At 38.9% G+C, this 22,224-nt stretch overlaps 1 protein-coding gene across 2 annotated transcripts in view; it reads right to left on the bottom strand.

Annotated features, from left to right (window-relative positions):
• Window positions 1–22,224, bottom strand: part of LOC113407486 (UDP-N-acetylglucosamine/UDP-glucose/GDP-mannose transporter) — a 30,172-nt gene that overhangs the window by 7,481 nt on the left and 467 nt on the right. The window contains exons 2-10 of one of the 2 annotated variants that reach the window (XM_026656074.1): window positions 21,665–21,698; window positions 21,486–21,572; window positions 20,763–20,830; window positions 19,717–19,788; window positions 18,553–18,621; window positions 17,378–17,480; window positions 15,015–15,107; window positions 3,837–3,904; window positions 2,793–2,871 (exon numbers count right to left, since the gene is read on the bottom strand). In XM_026656074.1, coding sequence (XP_026511859.1) covers window positions 2,793–2,871; window positions 3,837–3,904; window positions 15,015–15,107; window positions 17,378–17,480; window positions 18,553–18,621; window positions 19,717–19,788; window positions 20,763–20,830; window positions 21,486–21,572; window positions 21,665–21,698 — 673 coding nt within the window. The remainder of the gene's footprint in view (window positions 1–2,792; window positions 2,872–3,836; window positions 3,905–15,014; window positions 15,108–17,377; window positions 17,481–18,552; window positions 18,622–19,716; window positions 19,789–20,762; window positions 20,831–21,485; window positions 21,573–21,664; window positions 21,699–22,224) is intronic. The other variant, XM_026656075.1, reaches the window with a different exon arrangement.

Below are 22,224 nucleotides of genomic sequence, written 5' to 3'. Positions count from 1 at the left end.
AGAGACCTCCAGCAATGCCCAGTTGTCAGTATAATGCACTAAAGTCTCCAGACTTTTAACTTTAAGGGAAATGTGTAGTTGGGAAAACATTTTATAGAAGTTATTAGTTACTTTCCATTTAAAGGTGAAAATTCTTAAAGGGTTAAGATAGTATAGGCTTCTTTTTTATGTTCATTTGCAAATGCGTGTCTCTAAATGCAAGCATCGAAGGCAAAACTTCCTGATATTATGTGAATAGTAAGATGTTTTATCCACTAATATAGAATCAAGAGACCTTGCTACATCTGGTTAATATAAAAAGTCATTGGAGTATAAAATATCTGTATTTATTGAGGAACTAATTAGCTATCTGGCACGTTTACTCCTTAGGAAGACAAGAATCACCTCTGCATGTATAGTTAAGGGAAAAAAGTAATTTATCTGGTTACCATTTAAGTTGAAAGACCCTCTTTAGGAATCATGAAAACAGCCACGTTTGAATCATAGACTTTAAGGTCAGAAGGAACCATTATGATCATCTAGTCTGACCTCCTGCACAACGCAGGCCACAGAATCTCACCCACCCAGTCCTGTATCAAACCTGTGTCTGAGCCATTGAAGTCCTCAAATCATGGTTTAAAGACTTCAAGGTGCAGAGAATCTTCCAGCAAGTGACCCGTGCCCCATGCTGCAGAGGAAGGCAAAAAAAACCCCAGGGCTTCTGCTAATCTGCCCTGGAGGAAAATTCCTTCCCGACCCCAAATATGGTGACCAGCTAAACCCTGAGCATGTAGGCAAGACTCACCAGCCAGACACCCAGGAAAGTTTCAAATGAGTTACTACAGAGAATTCTCAGAAAGTTAACTGAATAAAAGAAAGGTATTAAAAACTTTAAAAAGACACTCTGAGAATTTCCCACCACAAAGATAAAAGCAATAACCAAAAAGCTGATGAATTACAACCCAACTGCACATGCATTAGTAGATGGCATATTCCCAAGTTGAATATGTTGCCAGGTCCATCCCATGAAGGCATTGAGCAAGTGAAAGGTGACAGCAGCTGATATTTGAATCCAGCCAAGCCCCTGAAAGAGGTGAGTCTTCCACCTTCCATCAGACTATAGAAAGAAAATAGACTTGGACACTGGATACTTCAGTTCTCAGCTCAGCCTGTTCACCTCATACCTTCAAATCAACAGCTCTACAAACAAACTGCAGCAGCAACAAGATAGTTGAGATGACAAAGAAGCCAGAAAACAGCATGAAAAGGAAGCAACCCTCTAGTCTAGCATTGCTTCTGCAACCTGGTAACTTCACCAAGACTTTTAACACTGTTGACAAGAAGTTTGCAAAAGCACTGCCAACAAATTAGTTGTAAATTATTCTGGTAATGATCTTACTGGACTATTGAAATGCTATTGTAAGTAAAGTAGTAACAGCTTAAACCTGCTAAACCGCAGCTTGTTTAGGCTATGCACTCCTGGAGAGCCGACATAAGCTAACCTTGATAAACTGAAGTAGTGGAATTTAATTTGAATGTAAAAATGAGCAACAAAAATGATTACAGGTCTAGAAAACATGACCTATAAAGAAATATTGGGAAAAAAATGGGTTTGTTTAGTTTGGAGAAGAGAAAACTGAGGGGAACATAACAACCTTCATGGACGTAAAAGGTTGTTATAAAGAGAAGAGTGATAAATAGTTTTCCTTAACCACTGAGGACAGGACAAGAAGTAATGGGCTTAAATTGCAGCAAGGTAGACTCAAGTTAGACATTAGGAAAAACTTACTAACTGTCAGGGTAATTAAGCACTGGAATAAATTACCTAGGGAGGATGTGGAATCTCCATCATTGGAGGTTTTAAAGAACATGTTAGACAAACACCTGTCAGCAATGATGCAGATAACACCTTAGTCCTGCCTCAGTGCAGGGGATTGGACTAGATGACCTATCAAGGTCCCTGCCAGTCCTGCATTTCTATGATTCCTATGCTTAATTTTCAGTAAATTGCCAGCCTCATAACCTCTCCTTAAAGTGCTTTGGTGTGTTAAGAAACATTATTATTTTAAATTAGTAATTTTTGAATGGCTTCTTTTAAGTAAACAAGTTAAATATTTTCTCCAGATTCATAGGATTTAGCTAAGATCACTTACCTCTGCCCATCTGTAAATTGTTTAGGTTAGGACTGATAACCAAACAGGATTCACCAACCCTTAAATGAAATTCCTTCACCCAGGTACAAACTATGATAATTATCTATGCTCCACTGAGATAGAACTCACCACCTGAATTGCAGAATAATACACGTTGGTCTTAATTTATCTAGGGAACAACATCCCCAGGAGTCCAGACTCATCCTCAATGGTGTAATCTCTCCATAATAGAGAAATACAGAAGAGATTATGACTGAAATAGCCATTGGTTATAGCTCACAGGTTTTTTTCTTTCCTTTCTTTTATTAACGTTATTCATAATTCATAAGTGTGAATATTTTGCTAGGCTTTAGTTATGGTGCCCCACAACACATAGTAAGAACCACAGGCGAGTAAATGGGAGGTCACATCCTTGAATTGGCATTGAGAGAGACAATCATGAAGATTTGGCTTACTGTTCTTGGTTTCTCTAGACTAATTTTATCCTCCAAGTTACCAAAAATTCCTACTTAGCTCTCTATACCCCTTCCACTCATACAAAAGCCTCTGAGAACATAAACATTTATGCTGCTTTTGTAAGCATCATACAGGCACTGTTGTAACACAGGAAATGGAAACTTAATAAACTTGACAAATATTTAAGAGATTTATGAAATTTACCTTAATACAGCCAACTATTGTAGTTGTAAGAGCAGAATTATACTGAGTGCAAAGAACTGTGGAGTACATCAAAATAAACCTGCAGCAGAAAAAACAAAACAAAAACACAACATTCAGCTTTTCATCATTTGAGGGTGCATTTATTATACTAAAATGCCATCTCTCTCCCTGCTCTTAATTATATGCCATACTACAGAGTTTCCAGAACTACTTGTTTGGAAAAACCTGTATAACTCACGATAGAGTAAAGTTATCTGTCAAAATACATAGCAACAGTGTCCCCACACTATCATGTACGCTATATACTATACTGCATTGTACAGGAGGACCTCACTAATTCGCATTAACAGGGCAACCCTTTTGTGATCACTAAATTTTGGAAATTAGTGAGTGAGCAAACAGACCAGAAAACATAAGTATACTACAGCACAAATTCTACAGGTAGTTTAGTTTGACAGGCATTTTTTAGTTTTATTTATAAGAAGTTATGTTCGTAAGTGTCTCAAACTATATTTTAAAGTAATGAAATCTTAGTAATGACTTCATTACCACCCACACTCTATTATTTAATTCTTACTAAGAAGCGGGCCAAGACCACTGGAGTTCGTGGAATCAAGTTTGTAGATTAGCAAAGTGAGAGTTGGTAAGACTCTACTAGTTTGAGTAAAAGGAAATAGTAAAATATGCCATTGCTCATAAAAACAGCTAGATTTAAGAAAATAAAAAACATTACGGCTATGCAGTCTCTCAAAAAATCAGAATATACAGTAGCATCTGAATTTCTAACTCATGAGACAACCTTTTAAGGAATAAACTTTCCAAAACTATTTTGTGCCACCACTGAAATTGGACTTTCTACTGATTAGTACGTTATCAACAGTAGAACTTCTCTGCAAAGATTATTCTCCCCACAATTAACATTAATGGGAGTTTTACGTGCATATTGACTACAGAGCAGGCCCTTCCTTAGTATCTATTGGTGGGGATACAGTAGAGAGACTACTACTTGGAGGAAACACCACTAAAGTTAAAGTAAATCCTTACCCCATTACACATGAGAGTGTAAACTGTATAACGAAGAGTGTATCTGCCCAGCCTTTATATTCCATTGCCTGAAACAAAGAAATCCAATCTTAAAAATGAAAAAATAACGTTCCAAAGTAGACTTTAATCCTTTAACGTTTTGCCGCAGTTAATGTGAAAGCCAGAAATGAGCACTAAAGGATCATGGCCATAAGGAGGTCATTCACCAACACTATTACAGCCTTCTGAGAACAGCGGCTTAGTGTGAATCCAGATTCTAGAATCACAGGAGGAACGTAAGGCTAAAAAGGACCTTGAGAGGTCACTGAGGCCAGCCCTCTGCACTGTGGCAGGACCAAGTAAACTTAGACCATCCCTGTATGCAGCACAGTTGTAGCAGTGTTGGTCACAGGATATTACAGAGACAAGGTGAGCGAGGTAATATCTTTTACTGGACCAACTTCTGTTGGTGAAAGAAAAGCTGTTGAGCTTACACAGAGCTCTTTTTCAGGTCAGTCAGCCCAGAACTCAAGAGGAGCTCTGTGTAAGTTCACCAGCTTGTCTTTCTCACCAACAGAAGTTGGTTCAGTAAAAGATATTACCTCACCTACCCTGTCTCTTTTAGACCATCCCTGAAAGGTGTTTTTAAAAACCTCCAATGATGCTGATTGAACAACCTTCCTTGAAAGCCTATTCAAGAGTTAAACTACCTATATAGTTAGAAAATATTTCCTAGCATCTAACCTAAATCTCCCTTGCTGCAGATTAAGCCAAATACTTTTTGTCCTATTTTCAGTGGACATGGAGAACAATCGATTGCTCCTCTTTATTGCAGATCTTAACATATTTCAAGACTTATCAGGTCCCCGACCCCCAGCCTGCCTTTTATCAAGATTAAACATGTCTATTTTTTTCATCTTTCCTCACAGGTCAGGTTTTCTAAAACCTTTTATCGTTTTTATTGCTCTCCTCTGGACTCTCCAATTTGTGCACATCTTTCCTAAAGTGTGGTGCTGAGAACTGGACATTGTATTCCAGCTGAGGCCTCACCAGTGCAAACCAGAATCGGACAATTACGTCCCATGTCTTACATATGACATGCCTGTTAATACACTCCAGAACAGCAGCCTTTTTTTGCAGCTGCTTCACGATGTTGATTCTCAATTTATGATCCACTATAACCCCCAAATCCTTTTCAGCAGCACTATCACCTAGTCAGTTATTCCCCATTTTGTTGTTGTACATTTCATTTTTCCTTCCTAAGTGAAGTGCTTTGTACTTATCTTCACTTAATTTCATCTTGTTGAATTCAGACCAACTCTCCAATTTGTCAAGATTATGACTTCTAATCCTGTCCTCCAAAGCGCTTACAAGCCCTCCCAGTTTTCATTAAGCACACTCTCTACTCCATTATCCAAGTCATTAATAAAAACTTCACAGTAGATTCATAGACTCTAGGACTGGAAGGGACCTCGAGAGGTCATCGAGTCCAGTCCCCTGCCCTCATGGCAGGACCAAATACTGTCTAGACCATCCCTGATAGACATTTATCTAACCTACTCTTAAATATCTCCAGAGATGGAGATTCCACAACCTCCCTAGGCAATTTATTCCAGTGTTTAACTAACCTGACAGTTACGAACTTTTTCCTAATGTCCAACCTAAACCTCCCTTGCTGCAGTTTAAGCCCATTACTTCTTGTTCTATCCTTAGAGGCTAAGATGAACAAGTTTTCTCCCACCTCCTTATGACACCCTTTTAGATACCTGAAGACTGCTATCATGTCCTCTCTCAGTCTTCTCTTTTCCAAACTAAACAAACCCAATTCTTTCAGCCTTCCTTCATAGGTCATGTTCTCTAGACCTTTAATCATTCTTGTTGCTCTTCTCCGGACCCTCTCCAATTTCTCCACATCTTTCTTGAAATACGGTGCCCAGAACTGGACACAATACTCCAGTTGAGGCCTAACCAGCGCAGAGTAGAGTGGAAGAATGACTTCTCATGTCTTGCTCACAACACACCTGTTAATGCATCCCAGAATCATGTTTGCTTTTTTTGCAACAGCAGATGATTTCCTTAATTACTTGCTCCATTATCTTCCCTGGCACAGAAGTTACTACAGACCAGTTAGTTTTTCCTGGGTTGTTTTTATTTCCCTTTCTGTAGATGGGCACTATGTTTGCCCTTTTCCAGTCTTCTGGAATCTCTCCTGTCTCCCATGATTTTCCAAAGATAATAGCTAGAGGCTCAGATACCTCCTCTGTTAGCTCCTTGAGTATTCTAGGATGCATTTCATCAGGCCCTGGTGACTTGCAGGCATCTAACTTTTCTAAGAGATTTTTAACTTGTTCTTTTTTTATTTTATCTTCTAAACCTACCCCCTTCCCATGAGCATTCACTATGTTAGGCATTCGGTCAGACTTCTCAGTGAAGACCGAAACAAAGAAGTCATTAAGCATCTCTGCCATTTCCAAGTTTCCTGTTACTGTTTCTCCCTCCTCACTGAGCAGTGGGCCTACTGTGTCTTTGGTCTTCCTCTTGCTTCTAATGTATTGATAAAACGTCTTCTTGTTTCCCTTTATTCCCATAGCTAGTTTGAGCTCATTTTGTGCCTTTGCCTTTCTAATCTTGCCCCTACATTCCTGTGTTGTTTGCCTATATTCATCCTTTGTAATTTGTCCTAGCTTCCATTTTTTATATGACTCCTTTTTATTTTTTAGATCATGCAAGATCTCGTGGTTAAGCCAAGATGATCTTTCCTACCCAGCGGAATAGCTTGCTTTTGGGCCCTTAATAGTGTCCCTTTGAAAAACTGCCAACTCTCCTCAGTCATTTTTCCCCTGTCTTGATTCCCACGGGACCTTACCTATCAGCTCTCTGAGCTTACCAAAATCCGCCTTCCTGAAATCCATTGTCTCTATTTTGCTGTAGTCCCTTCTACCCTTCCTTAGAATTGTGAACTCTATGATTTCATGATCACTTTCACCCAAGCTACCTTCCACTTTCAAATTCTCAATGAGTTCCTCCCTATTTGTTAAAATCAAATCTAGAACAGCTTCCCCCCAGTAGCTTTTTCAACCTTCTGAAATAAAAAGTTGTTTGCAATGCAGTCCAAGAACTTATTGGATAGTCTGTGCCCCGCTGTGTTATTTTCCCAACATATATCTGGATAGTTGAAGTCCCCCATCACCACCAGATCTTGGGCTTTGGATGATTTGGTTAGTTGTTTAAAAAAAGCCACATCCACCTCTTCCACCTGGTTAGGTGGCCTGTAGTAGACCCCTAGGATGACATCACCCTTGTTTTTTACCCCTTTTAGCCTAACCCAGAGACTCTCAACACTTCCGTCTCCTATGTCCATCTCCACCTCAGTCCAAGTGTGTACATTTTTAATATACAAGGCAACATCTCCTCCCTTTTTCCCCCGTCTATCCTTCCTGAGCAAGATGTACCCATCCATATCAACATTCCAATCATGTGTATTATCCCACCAAGTTTCAGTGATGCCAACAATGTCATAGTTGTATTTATTTATTAGCACTTCCAGTTCTTCCTGCTTGTTACCCATACTTCTCGCATTTGTATATAGGCATCTAAGATACTGATTTGATCTTGCCTCCCAGTTTTGCCCTGACCCTCCTTTCTCTCTGCCATGATAGCCCACGCTCCCTCCTATTTCCGACCCATCTCCCAGGTCTCCATGTTCTCCACTTACCTGTGGGCTTTGCTCACCTGTCCCCGTCAAACCTAGTTTAAAGCCCTCCTAGACCTAGGACTGTCCCCTATGAGACTACACTAGATAAACTACAGGGTGTCACATCAAACCATTTATAACTACTCTATGAGCATGGTCTTTCAACCTGTTGTGCACGCACCCTACAGTAAATTCATCTAGGCCTCATTTCCCTACTTTGTTTTGAGAATGTCATGTGGGACTGTGTCAAAAGGCTTACTAAAATCAAGATATCACATCTATAGCTTCCTCCCTATCCACTAGGCCAGTAATCCTGCCAAAGGAGGAAATTACGTTGGTTTGGCATAATTTGTTCTTGCTATATCCATGCCAGATTTGTGAAGCATTCAAGATACTAGCAGAGGATAGACGCTGTTGGACTCTCACTCTTCTCTTTTCTCTCCCCAATGAGTCTACACAGGAAAAGGAGGCAGGCAGAAGTACCCAGCCTTAGCTTCTCAAGAAGCAATTGCTGACACGTAGTTTGTTTCTGTCATCCATTTACAGCAATATTCAGCATAAATAGTGAACATGGGGGATGTTTGTGAAATAGTGAAAGTGGTTAGTGTGCAGTTTAGAAACGATTTTGCAGCTCCAACAATGTGAGCAATAAAATATAGATTTAAAAAAAAAAATACGTCTAGCACTCACGGCACTAAGCATCTATTGCCTTGTTTATATTTCAAGTGGCACCAGTTTAACTCAAGGTGTTTAACAAAACCTGTTTAAATAATTTTAAAAAATCAAGGCAAAATCTGTGTTAAAACAAGGCTGCAGTTTAGAGAATTGCGAGTTCATGCACAATTAATTGTTCCATAGAATTGTGTTTTAGGATAGCCTTTTAGTTCTCCAGCTGTGTCAAAGTTCTTTGCAAAGTAGTTCAGGGATTCTGAAGGCAAAAGAGCAGCTCAACTACAGATCGCATCACCTTAGATATTAAAATCTAACACATATGAAGATAATTTTAAAGTGTGTGATTGTATAAACTATCAGAAACAGTATTTTGAATGTTGTTTTAGAACACGGGTTCTCAAACTTCATTGCACTGCGACCCCCTTCTGACCACAAAAATTACTACACGACCCCAGGAAGGGGGATCGAAGCCTGAGCCTGGGGGAGGGCAAAGCCCGAGCTCCACCACCCCTGCGCAGGGTGGACCAAAGCCAAAGGGCTTCAGTCCCAGGCAGGGGGCCTGTAACTTGAGCCCCGATGCCCAGGGCTGAAGCCCTGAGGCTTCAGCTTTGGCCTCGGGTGGTGGGGTTTGGGCTTCGGCCCCAGGCCCCAGCAAGTCTAAGCCAGCCCTGGCGACCCCATTAAAATGGGGTCGTGACAAACTTTGGGGTCCCAACGCACAGTTTGAGAACCGCTGTTTTAAAAAATTTTTGTAAAAATTAACGAAGTTTCACTTATTTACTGGTGCCAAGCGTACCTCTACCCTGTAATAAAAGATCCATAGCAGGGCTGTGGTTGGCCCAGGTCAGTTGACTCAGGCTCATGGGCTAAAAATAGCTGTGTAGACATTCATGCTCCCCCTCATGGGGTCCCAGAGGCCGGACTCCAGCCCGAGCATCTACACAGCAGTTTTACAGCTACTAAGCCACCCAGTGAGCCCAAGTCAGCAGATACAGGTCAGCTACGGGTGTTTAACTGCAGCATAGACATACCCCAAGAGAGTAACAACTTATTCAAATGCAGTTGCTAATACTGCTATTGGGATTTGAGGTCCATCAGTTTCTAAATGATTTACATTTAGAACAGGAAAACAGTTACTAATGCCAACCCACAGCAGATGCTGCCAACTGGCTGATCAAACCTTAGTTGTAGTATTATGAATGGCTTTGAGATTGAGTTATTTGTCTCACAATGGTATAATGTCTATTCCATTTTATACCTGAAGATTACCGTAACACGTATACTACATCTATGAACACAAACGCACTCCAAGTGTATGTGTGCCAGATTATAAATACATACATGCTTTTAAAAATACCTATGCTACACAATAATTAGGCAGAATTAGATTTTTTTTAAACTAATTTCTATGGATAATAAATTAAAAAAGCTTAAAATAAACATCAGTTTTTGCTGAAAATTATGTGTTCAGCATTTTTTCCCTATTTTCATCTATTTAAATTTTCACAGTTGTGGGAAATTATGGGGCGATAATTATTTAATGACAGTAGACACAGACTCAAAAAGTTAAAGCTTTATAAACATTAAAACACGAAGTGTCACCACATATCAAAATATAAAGTAAATATCCTTAATTCAAACTCTAAAAATTCTCAAGCAATATTTTTCTTACTTTCCCTATCTAAACGTCAATGTTCATCAATGGAAATATTTTTTCATCAGTTTGTATGTGTACACTAAAATTGACATTTACCAATAAAAATCTAATCCTTCCAAACCGAACAATACACTAATGCCACAAAAATCTATTTGTTCCATATAGCCACCTATTGCAAGGTAGAAAATACTGAAGACAAAATATAGTTTTATTGTGTTCCACAATAAAAGTGGAGAGGTTAATAAAGTGAACTATGATGATTTCATATTAGAAGTTTAGGTGTGCAATTTGGCGCCTGTACCATTCTTTGTAATGAAAGATGCTGGGAACATTAGTTTACAGAAAAATCCAAGAAGCACAGAGTTTAACTTCATATGGGACACTTTGTTTGTTGTTATTTTTAGCTGCATTAATACCTGTGCCACCTCCAAACATTTGGTCAATGCTGAACCATGAAAAAAAAAAAAAAGCAGAAGATACCTTAATGAAACAGACAAAGACTACTAAACAACCAACCATGGGATCAGCAGAAAGTTGGAGGAGTGAGAAAGACAGGAGTGCTTGGGGGGTGAGTGGGGAGGAACATGGGAGGGAAGAGAAAAGGAAATAATTCCTGGGGCTTCACTTCCTGAGCCAGTAGGCGAATACCACGCTGTAGAGCAGCGATACTCAGACTGAGGCTCACGAGCCACAAGAGTCTCCTGAGGCTCTTTGCAGCACATGATATTAAAACACTGATTTAATTATTAATCAAACTTCTTAACCAATCAGGATGCTTTGACTATGTTATTAACCAATGAAGTTTTCAACTTCCACTAAATTGTTAACTTATTTTGCTGTGAGAAAATTTGTATATATAATATAGTACTATAGTGAATGAAACAATGAATTCACACTACTATGGCTCATTGGGTAATGCCGATTGCTAATTGGGCTCCTGAACCACTGAGGTTTAAAGAACAGGAGTACTTGTGGCACCTTAGAGACTAACAAATTTATTAGAGCATAAGCTTTCGTGGGCTACAGCATCCGAAGAAGTGGGCTGTAGCCCACGAAAGCTTATGCTCTAATAAATTTGTTAGTCTCTAAGGTGCCACAAGTACTCCTGTTCTTTTTGCGGATACAGACTAACACGGCTGCTACTCTGAAACACTGAGGTTAAGTATCCCTGCTGTCGAGAATATGCCTCATGTCATTCCAACAGCAATCAGTCCAGCTGATTAAGGAACCCTATTCATTCAAAGGGAAGATTACTATAATACAGGAAGGAGATTTAAATATTGCTAACAATCACACAGCTGTAACAGTTCTGAGGTGTTCTCCTTGGAGTGAACAGGAACTGCATCTTGCTGTTATCTTGTATGACTGGAGGCCATAAGATACTAGGAGATAATTTTATTTATAACAGGTTGCTAGAGTTAACATGACAATGAACTAAGCTTCACAGAACATTTAGCAGTGCATTATTAATGGGTTTGGCTCTATGTCCTTTGAGTTTACCTACATGGCTGCTTAATGTTGCTTAGTTTTAACTAGGGGCTAGTCTTCACTACGGGGGTAAATCTACCTAAGTTATGCTACTCTAGCTACGTGAACAATGTAACTGGAGTCGACGTAGCTTAGGTCAACTTATCCTGGTGTCTTCACTGCACTACATCTACAGGAAATGCTCTCCGGTCAACTAACCTCAGGCCTGGTCTACACTGGGGGAAGGAGAGGGAGAGGAAATCGATCTCAGTTATGCAACTTCAGCTACGTGAATAATGTACCTGAAGTCAACGTACTTAGATCTACTTACTGCGGTGTCTTCACTGCGGTAAGTCAATGGCTGATGCTCCCCCATCGACTCCGCCCGCGCCTCTCACCCTGGTGGAGTACCGAGTTGACGGGAGAGTGCTCGGCAGTCGATTTATCGCATCTAGACCTGCTAAATCGACACCCACTGCATCGATTGCAGCAATGTTCATCTTCCCGGTAGTAAAGACAAGCCCTAGGATGGGGAAAAGTCTCTTGCTTTCTTTGCCTATCTTAACTATACTGTTCTGAGTTGGTTTTGTTCAAGTAGAACTCTTACATTAGTACATGTCCTGATTTCTATTATGTAGCCATCTGATGACAGACTTCTCCATTAATACTTTGCCATGGAAGCATAGCTTTGACAATCACCAAAGCTCAATTTAGTTCTAGTCTGGTTTCTGCCTAGTTGAGGGAAATAGTATTGAGCGTACAGCCTCTGTTCTAAGATATTCTGAGAAGAGCAGAATCTCTCCCTTGGGGTTTATCTTGCATGTCCCTGCTGACACAACCGCTCTAGAATCTCCTTTTCTTTGTAAATAGATCTAAGGCCAACTATAGATTCCATTTCAAAGCTATCCTAACCGCACGCACCTCCTTTGTATACTGTAACTCAGCAGTAGGTTTGAGGTGGAAAGCATCTATAATTAAAAATGCTCTACAGACATATAGCTGTACACATACAACAACAAATATTAACATCCAGCAGAGCTTAGCATTAAACACTACAGTAATGCTTAAAAGCCTCCCCACAATCTAAGATCCTATATTGATCATTATTTCTCTGGATGACAGACAACCGCACAACTGGCCAGATAACTTCAGACATTTAGCAATAGTCATGTCAGATGCCTGAAAACTAACATTTCCAATTTAAAGCAACAGGCCCCCATGCCAGAAGCATTTTTATTTATTTTTTAAATATAAATATGCATAAACACCCAAGTCAGTACTAGAGAAAACACAGGTTCTCTCCCCCATGCCTGTGTGGTATTAAAAGGGTCTCTGGCTGGATAAACTTCCCAATTTACCACAAAATGTCCCCTTTAAAGTATTTTAGAGTGGAAGGATGGGCCAGTGGTTAGTGTCCTAGTCAAGAACTTGGGATACCTGGGTTCAATTCCCTGATCCACCACATACTTCCTGTGTGACCTCACGCAAGTCACTTGGGAACTGAACCTCAGTTCCCATCTGTAAAATGGGGATAATAGTACAGAATACTATAGCAGTATTTCACACAGGTGTTGTGAGAATAAACACATGAAAGATTGTGAGGCGCTCAGAGACAGATGAAGTGGGGGGCCATGTACATACTTGAAATGGACATAAAAAAAAGCCAGTTAAAGAAACTTAAACCTACCAGCTTCACTGAGATTTATTCACTTCATTGCCAGGAATTATTTAGATGTAAATTTTGCTTGCGCTCAGCACATAGCCATGTCTGCCTGCTGTGTAACTGGGAATTCAACAAGATGTCGGTACCTTTGACATGGATTAATGAAACACTACGTATAACCATGACAAATCATTTACATGCTTTGATAATGGGAAAATGTTATCAACTTTTATTACAAACATTTTCCTATGGATCTGAAATCTTTTTGTCTGATAATTAACCCTCCACAAAAATCCAGTTTTTTGAGCATCTTCACATAACTGACGGCCACTCTCCTCCTGTGGCTACACTTTTTATTATTGTTTTACTAATGCATTTTTGGATTAGCAAAGAATGCAAAAAAAAATTAGTACAATGATATGCTTTAGAAAAAACATCGAATAAACACACGCATTTATTAAATAAAGTTTCATAACCTCGTGAATGGTGAATTTCCTGGGACTAAGTTAAACAGAATAAGTCTTTGTTCACCTTCATTGCCAAGACCTTTTTCAGAGAGCAAAAGAAAGTTTATTCAAAAAATTGGGTAGAGGAGGTTTCGACACATACTGTGAATACATAGACTCTACAGAGTAGCACAAAGCTGACATTCAACTCCACGTTTGTTGGCTCCGATTTATAAATGAGTACATTTTCCTCAAATATATTCCAGCTGAGTTGCCTTTGGCCTATCTCAAAGAGGAGTGGGGGTGAGGTGGGGAGCACAGAAAGACACTCTGAAATCTTTTCTGTTCACACCCAGTTTTCATATACTCATGATCTAAGCCATTGCCAGCATTGATTATTAGTTACATTAAACTTCTAATTAAACAGAAAAAAGATATTCCAACTAGTAGATATAGCTTTAGATCACAAGATTTCCCTATTTAAATGTCTATGCAGCATCACAAACATCCCAAAATAGTTTATAGTAAGTGTATATGGCTTGTGATTTTATTAAAGAAACAATGCTAGTAATTGCTTTCTATGATTATCTGTTTTCTCTACTGATATGCAAGAGATTTACTCATCTAACTGGTATGAATATTAATTGGCATTACCCATATAAATTCCTTCCATGTGAATGATAAAGGACATTCCCCCCACCATCCCCAATATTTAGCTGCTCCACCATTTCACTTTTTAGTATAAGCTATCTATGGGTGAAAGTTTCAAGTAGTATCAATTTTGGGGGAGATATATCAATTTATTTTACTAAGCGGTATGCAAGATCAATGCTTTTGTCAGTCCTAGAAGAACAAATTAAGCACACTTGCATGTAAGTAAGTTCTAAATTTGCATACAGATGTTAAACGCATTGATCTGCAGGCAGTCAGGCAATATACTGGTGAGTTGATATTAGCAAATATTAATATTTACAGTGTTCAAAATCCATCATAAAAAACCAACTACCTCTACAATTCAAAAAGAAAAAAAATCCAAGAAGTCTGCAGTTTTTCATCTTTCTAGTACAAGCTGATCAGCAATAAACCTACTCTGAAGTCTCCACTTCTTCCTAGTACTTGGTTTTAATTATTCCATTCCTCTTTAGGAAAAAGGAATTACTTAGTCCTTATGAAGATCAGTATAATGCCATTCCATGGATTTCATCAGAAATAAGGTGTCTCTTTTCAACAGTCACTAATTCTCTTAACTCTTTATACTTAATTTTATAGGGAACTTCTGTGGTTTCTTCAGTCCTCCCTCCAAAAATGATCCCTTACATCCAAATTCAGTACATGCCATATACAATTTACAAACAGAGCAGGGGGCCAAACTATATAGTATAGTTTTATATTTACATATAAATGGCAAATTTTGTAAAAAAGCAAACAAAAACAAGTTGATAAGTTACAGGAAATAGAAAGTCATTCTGCATTCACATCTGAGTTATGATGAATAGCAAAAAAACCAAACCCCATTTTCTCTAGCAATACAGAAGCATATATTTGACAGAAAACGTTTACTGTGCAACTAAAGACTTGCAATTTGGAACAAGAGTCCTACCTTTTGCGCATCTCCTGTGAAATAGGCTATGGCCAAGGTGGGAAGAATCATAAACAGTGCATTGTAATAAAGCAGACCATACTTTCCCAGCTCCTAGGAACAGGAAATAGTTGCGTATTTAGGTTGGCTCCACAAAACAGAGACATAAAACCTTATACATAAAGCTACACAAAACCAGGTCTCATCAGTGAAATAAATGTGGTATACCTGCATAGTTAGAAGTGAAACATGGACATTTTAAATATTATGAAATAAACCTGTCTTGCATATGATACTTTTAGAACCACTGGGCGAATTCTGTGCTTGGATGTTCTTTCAGAGACCCATAAAGGCATTGCTGAAATATTAACAACCATTAATATTCGGGTCTTAAAAACTCATGCACACTTTCAGGGACACAGCCATGTTTCATTTCAGATAGAGAAAGCAATTTGGTTTGGAATTCACAGAGAAGACAGAGAGGTCAGGTGTTCATCAGAATATGAGCAGTGCCTGGGCACCCTCTAAGTAAATGACCTCCATGGGCCCCACAACCAACCACGGATGTAGACAGAGCCAAACTGTGTTGGACCTGAAGAAGAGCTCTGTGTAGCTTAAAAGCCTGTCTCTCTCCCCAACAGAAATTGGTCCAATAAAAGATATTACCTCACCCATTTGTCTCTCGGACACCTGAAGCAGGAATCATGACTGAGCCCTCATTCTGGTTGAGTTTTCTGCATCATTATGGTTTGGCCCTGTTTACACCAGCAGCCAAAGCATTCAATAATAATTTTCTGAGAGAGTAGGCAAGGTGCATTGTTGGCAGAGTTTTGACATGAGGTATCTCAAACACAGACCAATTCCCAATATAGACAGAAAGAAGAGTGTACCTCCAGCAGGCTTGATGGAGCACTGTTTATCAGACTTGTAAAATTCTCCCTTATATTTTGTTCATTAGGCAATACTTTTACCTAGTTTGACTTCCATCCAGCAGGTTTGGAAACCTGGTTATAGTTATCATTGATCAAATGGAAGTGTCTTCACTGTCAAACAGATTGCAGCTATGCCCTGCAGCACTTTAAGATTGCAGGATATGTTTATAATGCTAAAATGGTTTATGACAGCATGCAGAAGAACAGATACACCCATACCTCGCTCAATAGTTTGCATGATATTTTGTCATTTCCCATAACAGTAGACTGGTGACATAAGCCACCTTATTCAAACACAAGATGCCTTCTCCTACGCTCAAAATATTCTATGCTACACAAAAACATGTAACTTCATCACAGGAAGCAAAAGGAGAAGACGACAACTAAGTAAAGCATTTTAAGGAACAGACTCAACATTCACAATAAATATAATCAAGAAAATGCTTCATATCATAGGCAACAGATGCCCCAAAAATTATTTACAGTGGCTTGTGTATCTTCCTGGCTACATTAATAGAAATGGAGTTCACTAGCAATGTAAAGGTTTGTCCTCTACTTTGTAGTTAAAAGTTACATTTAGCCCTCACACTGTATGTTGTGAACATCTGATAAGCTCATCCTTGTACTTTCAGGGTAGCCTAAACAATCAGTTTCTTTTTCTCAGATGTTGAACTACTAGGAACTTGGCAATATTGCTGAGACTCTAACAGAATACAGCACATGTATGTTTAGTGTTTATAAGGAGATGAACAGGGATTCCCAATTGCCCCAAAGTACACTATAGAGCATCCCTCAGCCTGTGTTAAAAAACTACACAGATGCAACAATAAGGACAGAAGTTCATTTCCAGGTCTGGCTGCAGAAAAAAGGGTAGAATAGGCTGACATATCAGCTCTCCCTGCCTTTGAAAGCAGTGGGAGGGAGGATGTGGTCAGTTCACTGTCTAGTGAAGAACCAGGTTTTTAATTCTTTTAAATGACCCTGACTTTGTAGCTAAATAGACAAATCTATTATTTCACCCAGATACAAATAAATATAGCTCCAACAACAGTGAATTGGTTATGCTTACAGTTTGATAAAACTGAATTTACAGCTTATTTCAAAATACATGCATCTGTATTTGCAAATAAAACAGAAGTGTCAAGTTAAGATCCAGAAAAATATTGTTCAGGACAAACACAAGAATAAGGAGCTACAAAAGTTCTACTTTAAATAATAGTGACAAGATGTGATGAGTTCAGTGACAGAGCACAATACCTGGGGAAATAAACAGTTCATCCAAACACCATATTACCAGCTGCAGAATACACTCACATTTTCGGTCTCCAACAATTAGCTTTCTATTCATTAACCCATAATGTTCAAAATTTTTAAAGTGGCAGTATTGTAGATTAGCTGTTACTTTGCAACACAATAATGTCATTCTTAAAGTGAAAATTGAAGTCAGCCTACCTTTGAATCCAGTTTCTGTTTTACATATGCACCATTTGCAGCTGTCAAGACATCATTAATCAGGATAAAAATATATCCTTCTAGATCAAATGCCAAGTCAGCACTGGAGGGGGAAATTAAGAATTTAAATTGCTCAGAGTGTAACATTAATAAAACTCCTCCATGTTATATTTTGTCTGATAAGTTCCATGTAGAAAAGGCGTTTCCAGTGAGCTTACCTGGCAGGCTAGCCTCTGCATTTGAGGCACTGAGCTACGACTCAATATAATAAATGCTGCATTCAGTACCACTAATTGTACAAACTAAGGCCCCAATCCCATAAATGCCACAAATGTTTACACATGCTTAACTTTACTAGCATGAGCTTGAAATCAGTGGAACTACTCCTGATAGTAAAGTCCAGCACATACGTAAGTGTTTGAGGATGGGGGCTTTAGTCTGGGACCGGAAGCCATTTTCTCCAGTTCTGGACTTTTTTTTTTGAATGAAAACATACAAACATTAGGCCATTAACTAGCCATCTACTCTTCTCACAAGTGAGTTTTTCCACTCACCTTGCCCTGACAATGAAATTCAATGTTTTGCACAACTTTAGCAATTTCCATTTAAAAGGATCATAAAATATTTTAAAATTAAGCTTTGACATGATGACTTAAGCCTTGTTTACACTAGAAAATTGTATTGCTTTCACTTATACTGATATAAAGGTACTTGTACCAGTATACTTTATTTACCTACTAGAAGGGGAATACGTTATAGTGGTAAAAGGCACCTTTATATCAATATAACTGCATCCACACTAGGGCTTTTACTGGTATAATTATAAGTCACACCCCTAACCAAAACAGCAGAACTTCAAGTGCAGACCCCCATTCTACCATTATCTACATGAAGGCTTCACCATAACCATCCCAGACAGTGGAAAAAATGGAAGCTGAACAAGGACAAGTTATGCTTTTAAGTTTAGAAGTTTCTAGCTGATCTATCTATTGCAGAACATGCCGGCAGGATTTCATCATGTAAGTGCTACCGTTAAATTGTTACAGTTTATGAATTCTAATTAACTTTGTAAACTAACCAGCATACTCTGTACAAGCCATTTAAAAAGACAAATAATATAAACTGTAAAAAGCTGTGTAATATAAAGCGGAAGGGACAAAAGCTTGAAGTCTTACCTAGCAGCTACAAATGCACCAATTATCATTGCAAACACTGTCATTTGAATGCCCCAAGAAAATTTCTTCCTGAAAAAAAGAAAAAGATACAAGAACCTTACTATCACTCATAATCACAGTTCAATTTTGACGTCGCAGTGCCATTTCTAGTACTAAGGGGAAAGCATTTGCTCTGGTCACAATTCAGACTGCCTGGTGCAGAATCAACATATAAGGAGCAAAGATCAGAAATTCTGGAAGAGCAGAATACTTCTGATTTTTTAATTAGGACTGATGGGGTGTAACACTTTAGTAAGTGCTATCTGAGCCCACTATAGTTAAAGATTTCAGATTGGCGTTGCAGAACTAGCCCCAGTATTAGATAACCTGAACATTCATTTGTGAGCTATTATCACTGTGGACCAGAAAAATACCATAATGCTCTGGTGACTGGCCACTAACACCGACAAGCCTGTGAATAGGAGACATTCTGGAGGGGAGGGGGAGAAAGGGGACGGGCCATCAATAATACACAGAGTGGGTTACCCTCGTACGATGTGGTGTAAGTCATTTTGGGATAGCCTCCTACCCAAAGAATTACAGGGTAGGAAGACTGACAAACCTACCTATACACACGGAGTTAATGATCTTGCTTACACGGCAAGTGAACAGTGCTAGAATCCAACTACATCAAGACAATTAATCTAGAGACTTGACCTCATCCAAGACTGCCAAAATACAGTACACCCCCATTGTAGGGAATTAACTGTGTGTTAACCATCTGGCATATGGACATAATCCTCGTGTAGAGTCAGCCTAGAGACAAATATGATAGAGATGCAGCATAGAAAGTGCCTTATTAGTGTAAGAATCTTAACATTTTCCTCCCTTAGCGATGTAGTTAAATATATAAACTTAATGCATTAGATTTTTTTCCCCTTTGATAAAAACGTGAAGGTGAAGGACCCATTTAGCATAAGATTATTTTATTAGAAAGAGAATGATGTATTAATCAGTGCTCTCTCTCTCTCCCGTGCCCCCATGTTTTTAAAGCCCAATTTATGGCCAACTAAATCTGACTGCACAAATCCTCTACACGCAAAGGCTTATTTAAAATGTTACAACCACTTTAACAATCTTAAAAATGATATGAATAAAAGATTGATAGTTTTGGAAATAACTCACTTGAGTAAAATTCCTTCAGCAAACATTGTAAACAGAATAGAAAACCTTCTCAGAACCGTGAACATTGGCAAGCTGCAAAAGAAAAAAAATAAGATTAAAATTGGGGGGGGGTCAAATTATAAAACTTCACAGACATGTTACACCCCAAGCTCATCCCCACAGTGATACTTTGAATCGACACCAAGTTACTTTATAGGAACTAAGATAAAGTTTAAAATCATAGCTATACAAAACTACCACAACAGTAAGGATTCCATGGCATCCCTCCTGGAAATCATTAATTTGATAGCCAAAAGGTACTTCTACACCTGTCAAGAACTTTTCACAGGAGAAAATCTCCATCTCCTACCAGCTGGATATAGAGCATGTGACTTCCACAGATTAACAATAATTTGATTTTGTAGGGCTATTTTCAAGCTCAAATCTATGAAATCCAGAGTAACAAATGAAGGTTGATTACATTTATTACCAAATGTATCTATTTATCTTAAGGTTTCACACAGTCCAATGTAAATAATCAAGTTGTATTAGAATGAAAAAAGTGTTCCATGAATAGATGTGTAGCTGATTGTGGGGTTCTTTCCCACTTCCCCTCAAAATAATGTCTCTTCAAATCAGCTAAGTCATACCATTTTCTCCCTTCTCCTGCCCCACCCTTCACCCCAGCAGATCCAAAGGCCAGCATCTTTTAGTACAGTTTCTCCCCACTCCTTTCCTTCCGCCTCCCCAGATGCTGTTCAAGCGTAAGAATAGAGACTCCTCTAAGATCATAGGAATGAGCTTCATTGGAGACACTGACAGATCACTAAATGCCAGTCAGGAGAGTGTCATCTTGTGATTTATGGCTCTTTAAAAAAAAAAAAAAAAACCTTGCACATTCCAAGGCCAGAAACGAGACATTGATTACTAGTTGCCAGATAATAGTTATAACCCTCATTCCCTACATTGCCACAAATCAAGCCCATGGTGATATTAAAGATCAGTTTCACCTTTATGTACAATCATAACACATTATAACCTCACTAAATAATAAAAGTTATCCGTACTTCAGTTTCTTTGTGCTGAAGAGTCCTGTGATTTGGTTCCCAAAATATAGAAGAGGTAGTGGAAACGTCTAGAAAATTATAAGAGGGACAACACTCAATAAAAAATTAGACAGCTAGAAAACTACCCATTCACATAGTAACATGATCAGAGTTCTTCAATCCTGAAATGCTTAGTTCTCACACGCACATTCAAACCTCAGATAATATAATAAAGCATCGACTCTATAACAACAGCTTTCAATTAGGGAATCATCTCAATATGGAGACAAGCAAAAACATTTGTGCAGCCTACTTTAAAACATGAGTTACAACACACACACTTTTGAAAAATGCATTTATCTTAAGCAACAGTTTGTGAAACATCAACCGAACATCTTTGGTTGCATATAGATACGGTCTTTAAAATTAACGGCAACATAAACTTGGAGAAAGGTACATACATGAGAACACAAAAATAAATACAGAGTACAACTGCTTTACATAGCAGAATTCTGTGCCGGATTGCATAATGTAATAAGGCAGAAACCATGTTATATTTGATGAATAAAGTATTTTAAAATGGTATATTTTTTAATAAAAAGCATTCTTTCATTCAAGTCTAGCTAACAGCACTAGATGTTACTGAACTTTTTAAAGAATATGCACATTTTAAAGTGTTTATACCTTAAAAGGATAGTAAGAACTGTATTTTACATTAGACACTATGAGGGAAAAATGTTTTACCTTTCGAGGTATATTTCTGTCAAAGTCTGGAAACTTCACCACCCTGAGCGCCTTTCCCACCCAAAGCACAGTTACCGTGGCCAGCATCTATAAGAGGAGCACAAAACACTCACTGTTCCATCCCGACAACCCTTCCCATGCACTACTAGAAACATGCAATATTCAGGAATCCAACTAACCTGGCCTAGTCCAACACATAGCGAGGAGGGAAATCTATAGTAAAAAAAAAAAATACAAAAGTCAGCAAAGTCAACATTGTACTTTCAGTCAATCACATTCTAGAGAGAGAAAAACTACATGAAAATACAATCTGCCCTCCTGTCAAAGTTTGCTCTTTAGCTAAGCCTAAATGTTAGCCTTTTAATATTTGCCTTAAAGCATTTCCTGGTCAAAGCTTAAAAAAGCTGGCTGTACCGCCTGAGCTAACGGCAGACAACACCCATGACCCTACAGCTTTGGGATGCTAAAGTTTGTTCTCCCCTGGCTCACATTCTCAGTGACTCTAAACACTTCCCTGCAGGCAGTGAACCTGCACCCCAGCTTGCTCCACGCCAGGGGAACCCCCCCAGCGATTAGCTAGCGAGCTCATCCAAACCTGCCAACACCCTGATGCAGCAAGTGCCAAGCAAGAGTCACAGCCTGTAGCTTAGCTGGGGGCCAGGATCAAAACAGGGGCCCCAAGCACACCCACCCCCGTGCCCGCAGCCGGGGAAGGCGGGGGGAGGGGGGCGAACCCCCC

This window comes from Terrapene carolina, unplaced genomic scaffold, assembly GCF_002925995.2.
Source record: "Terrapene carolina triunguis isolate 2854851 unplaced genomic scaffold, T_m_triunguis-2.0 Scaffold211, whole genome shotgun sequence".
In the NCBI taxonomy this organism is placed as follows: Eukaryota; Metazoa; Chordata; order Testudines; family Emydidae; genus Terrapene; species Terrapene triunguis.
This window is presented reverse-complemented; position numbering and strand designations above follow the sequence as displayed.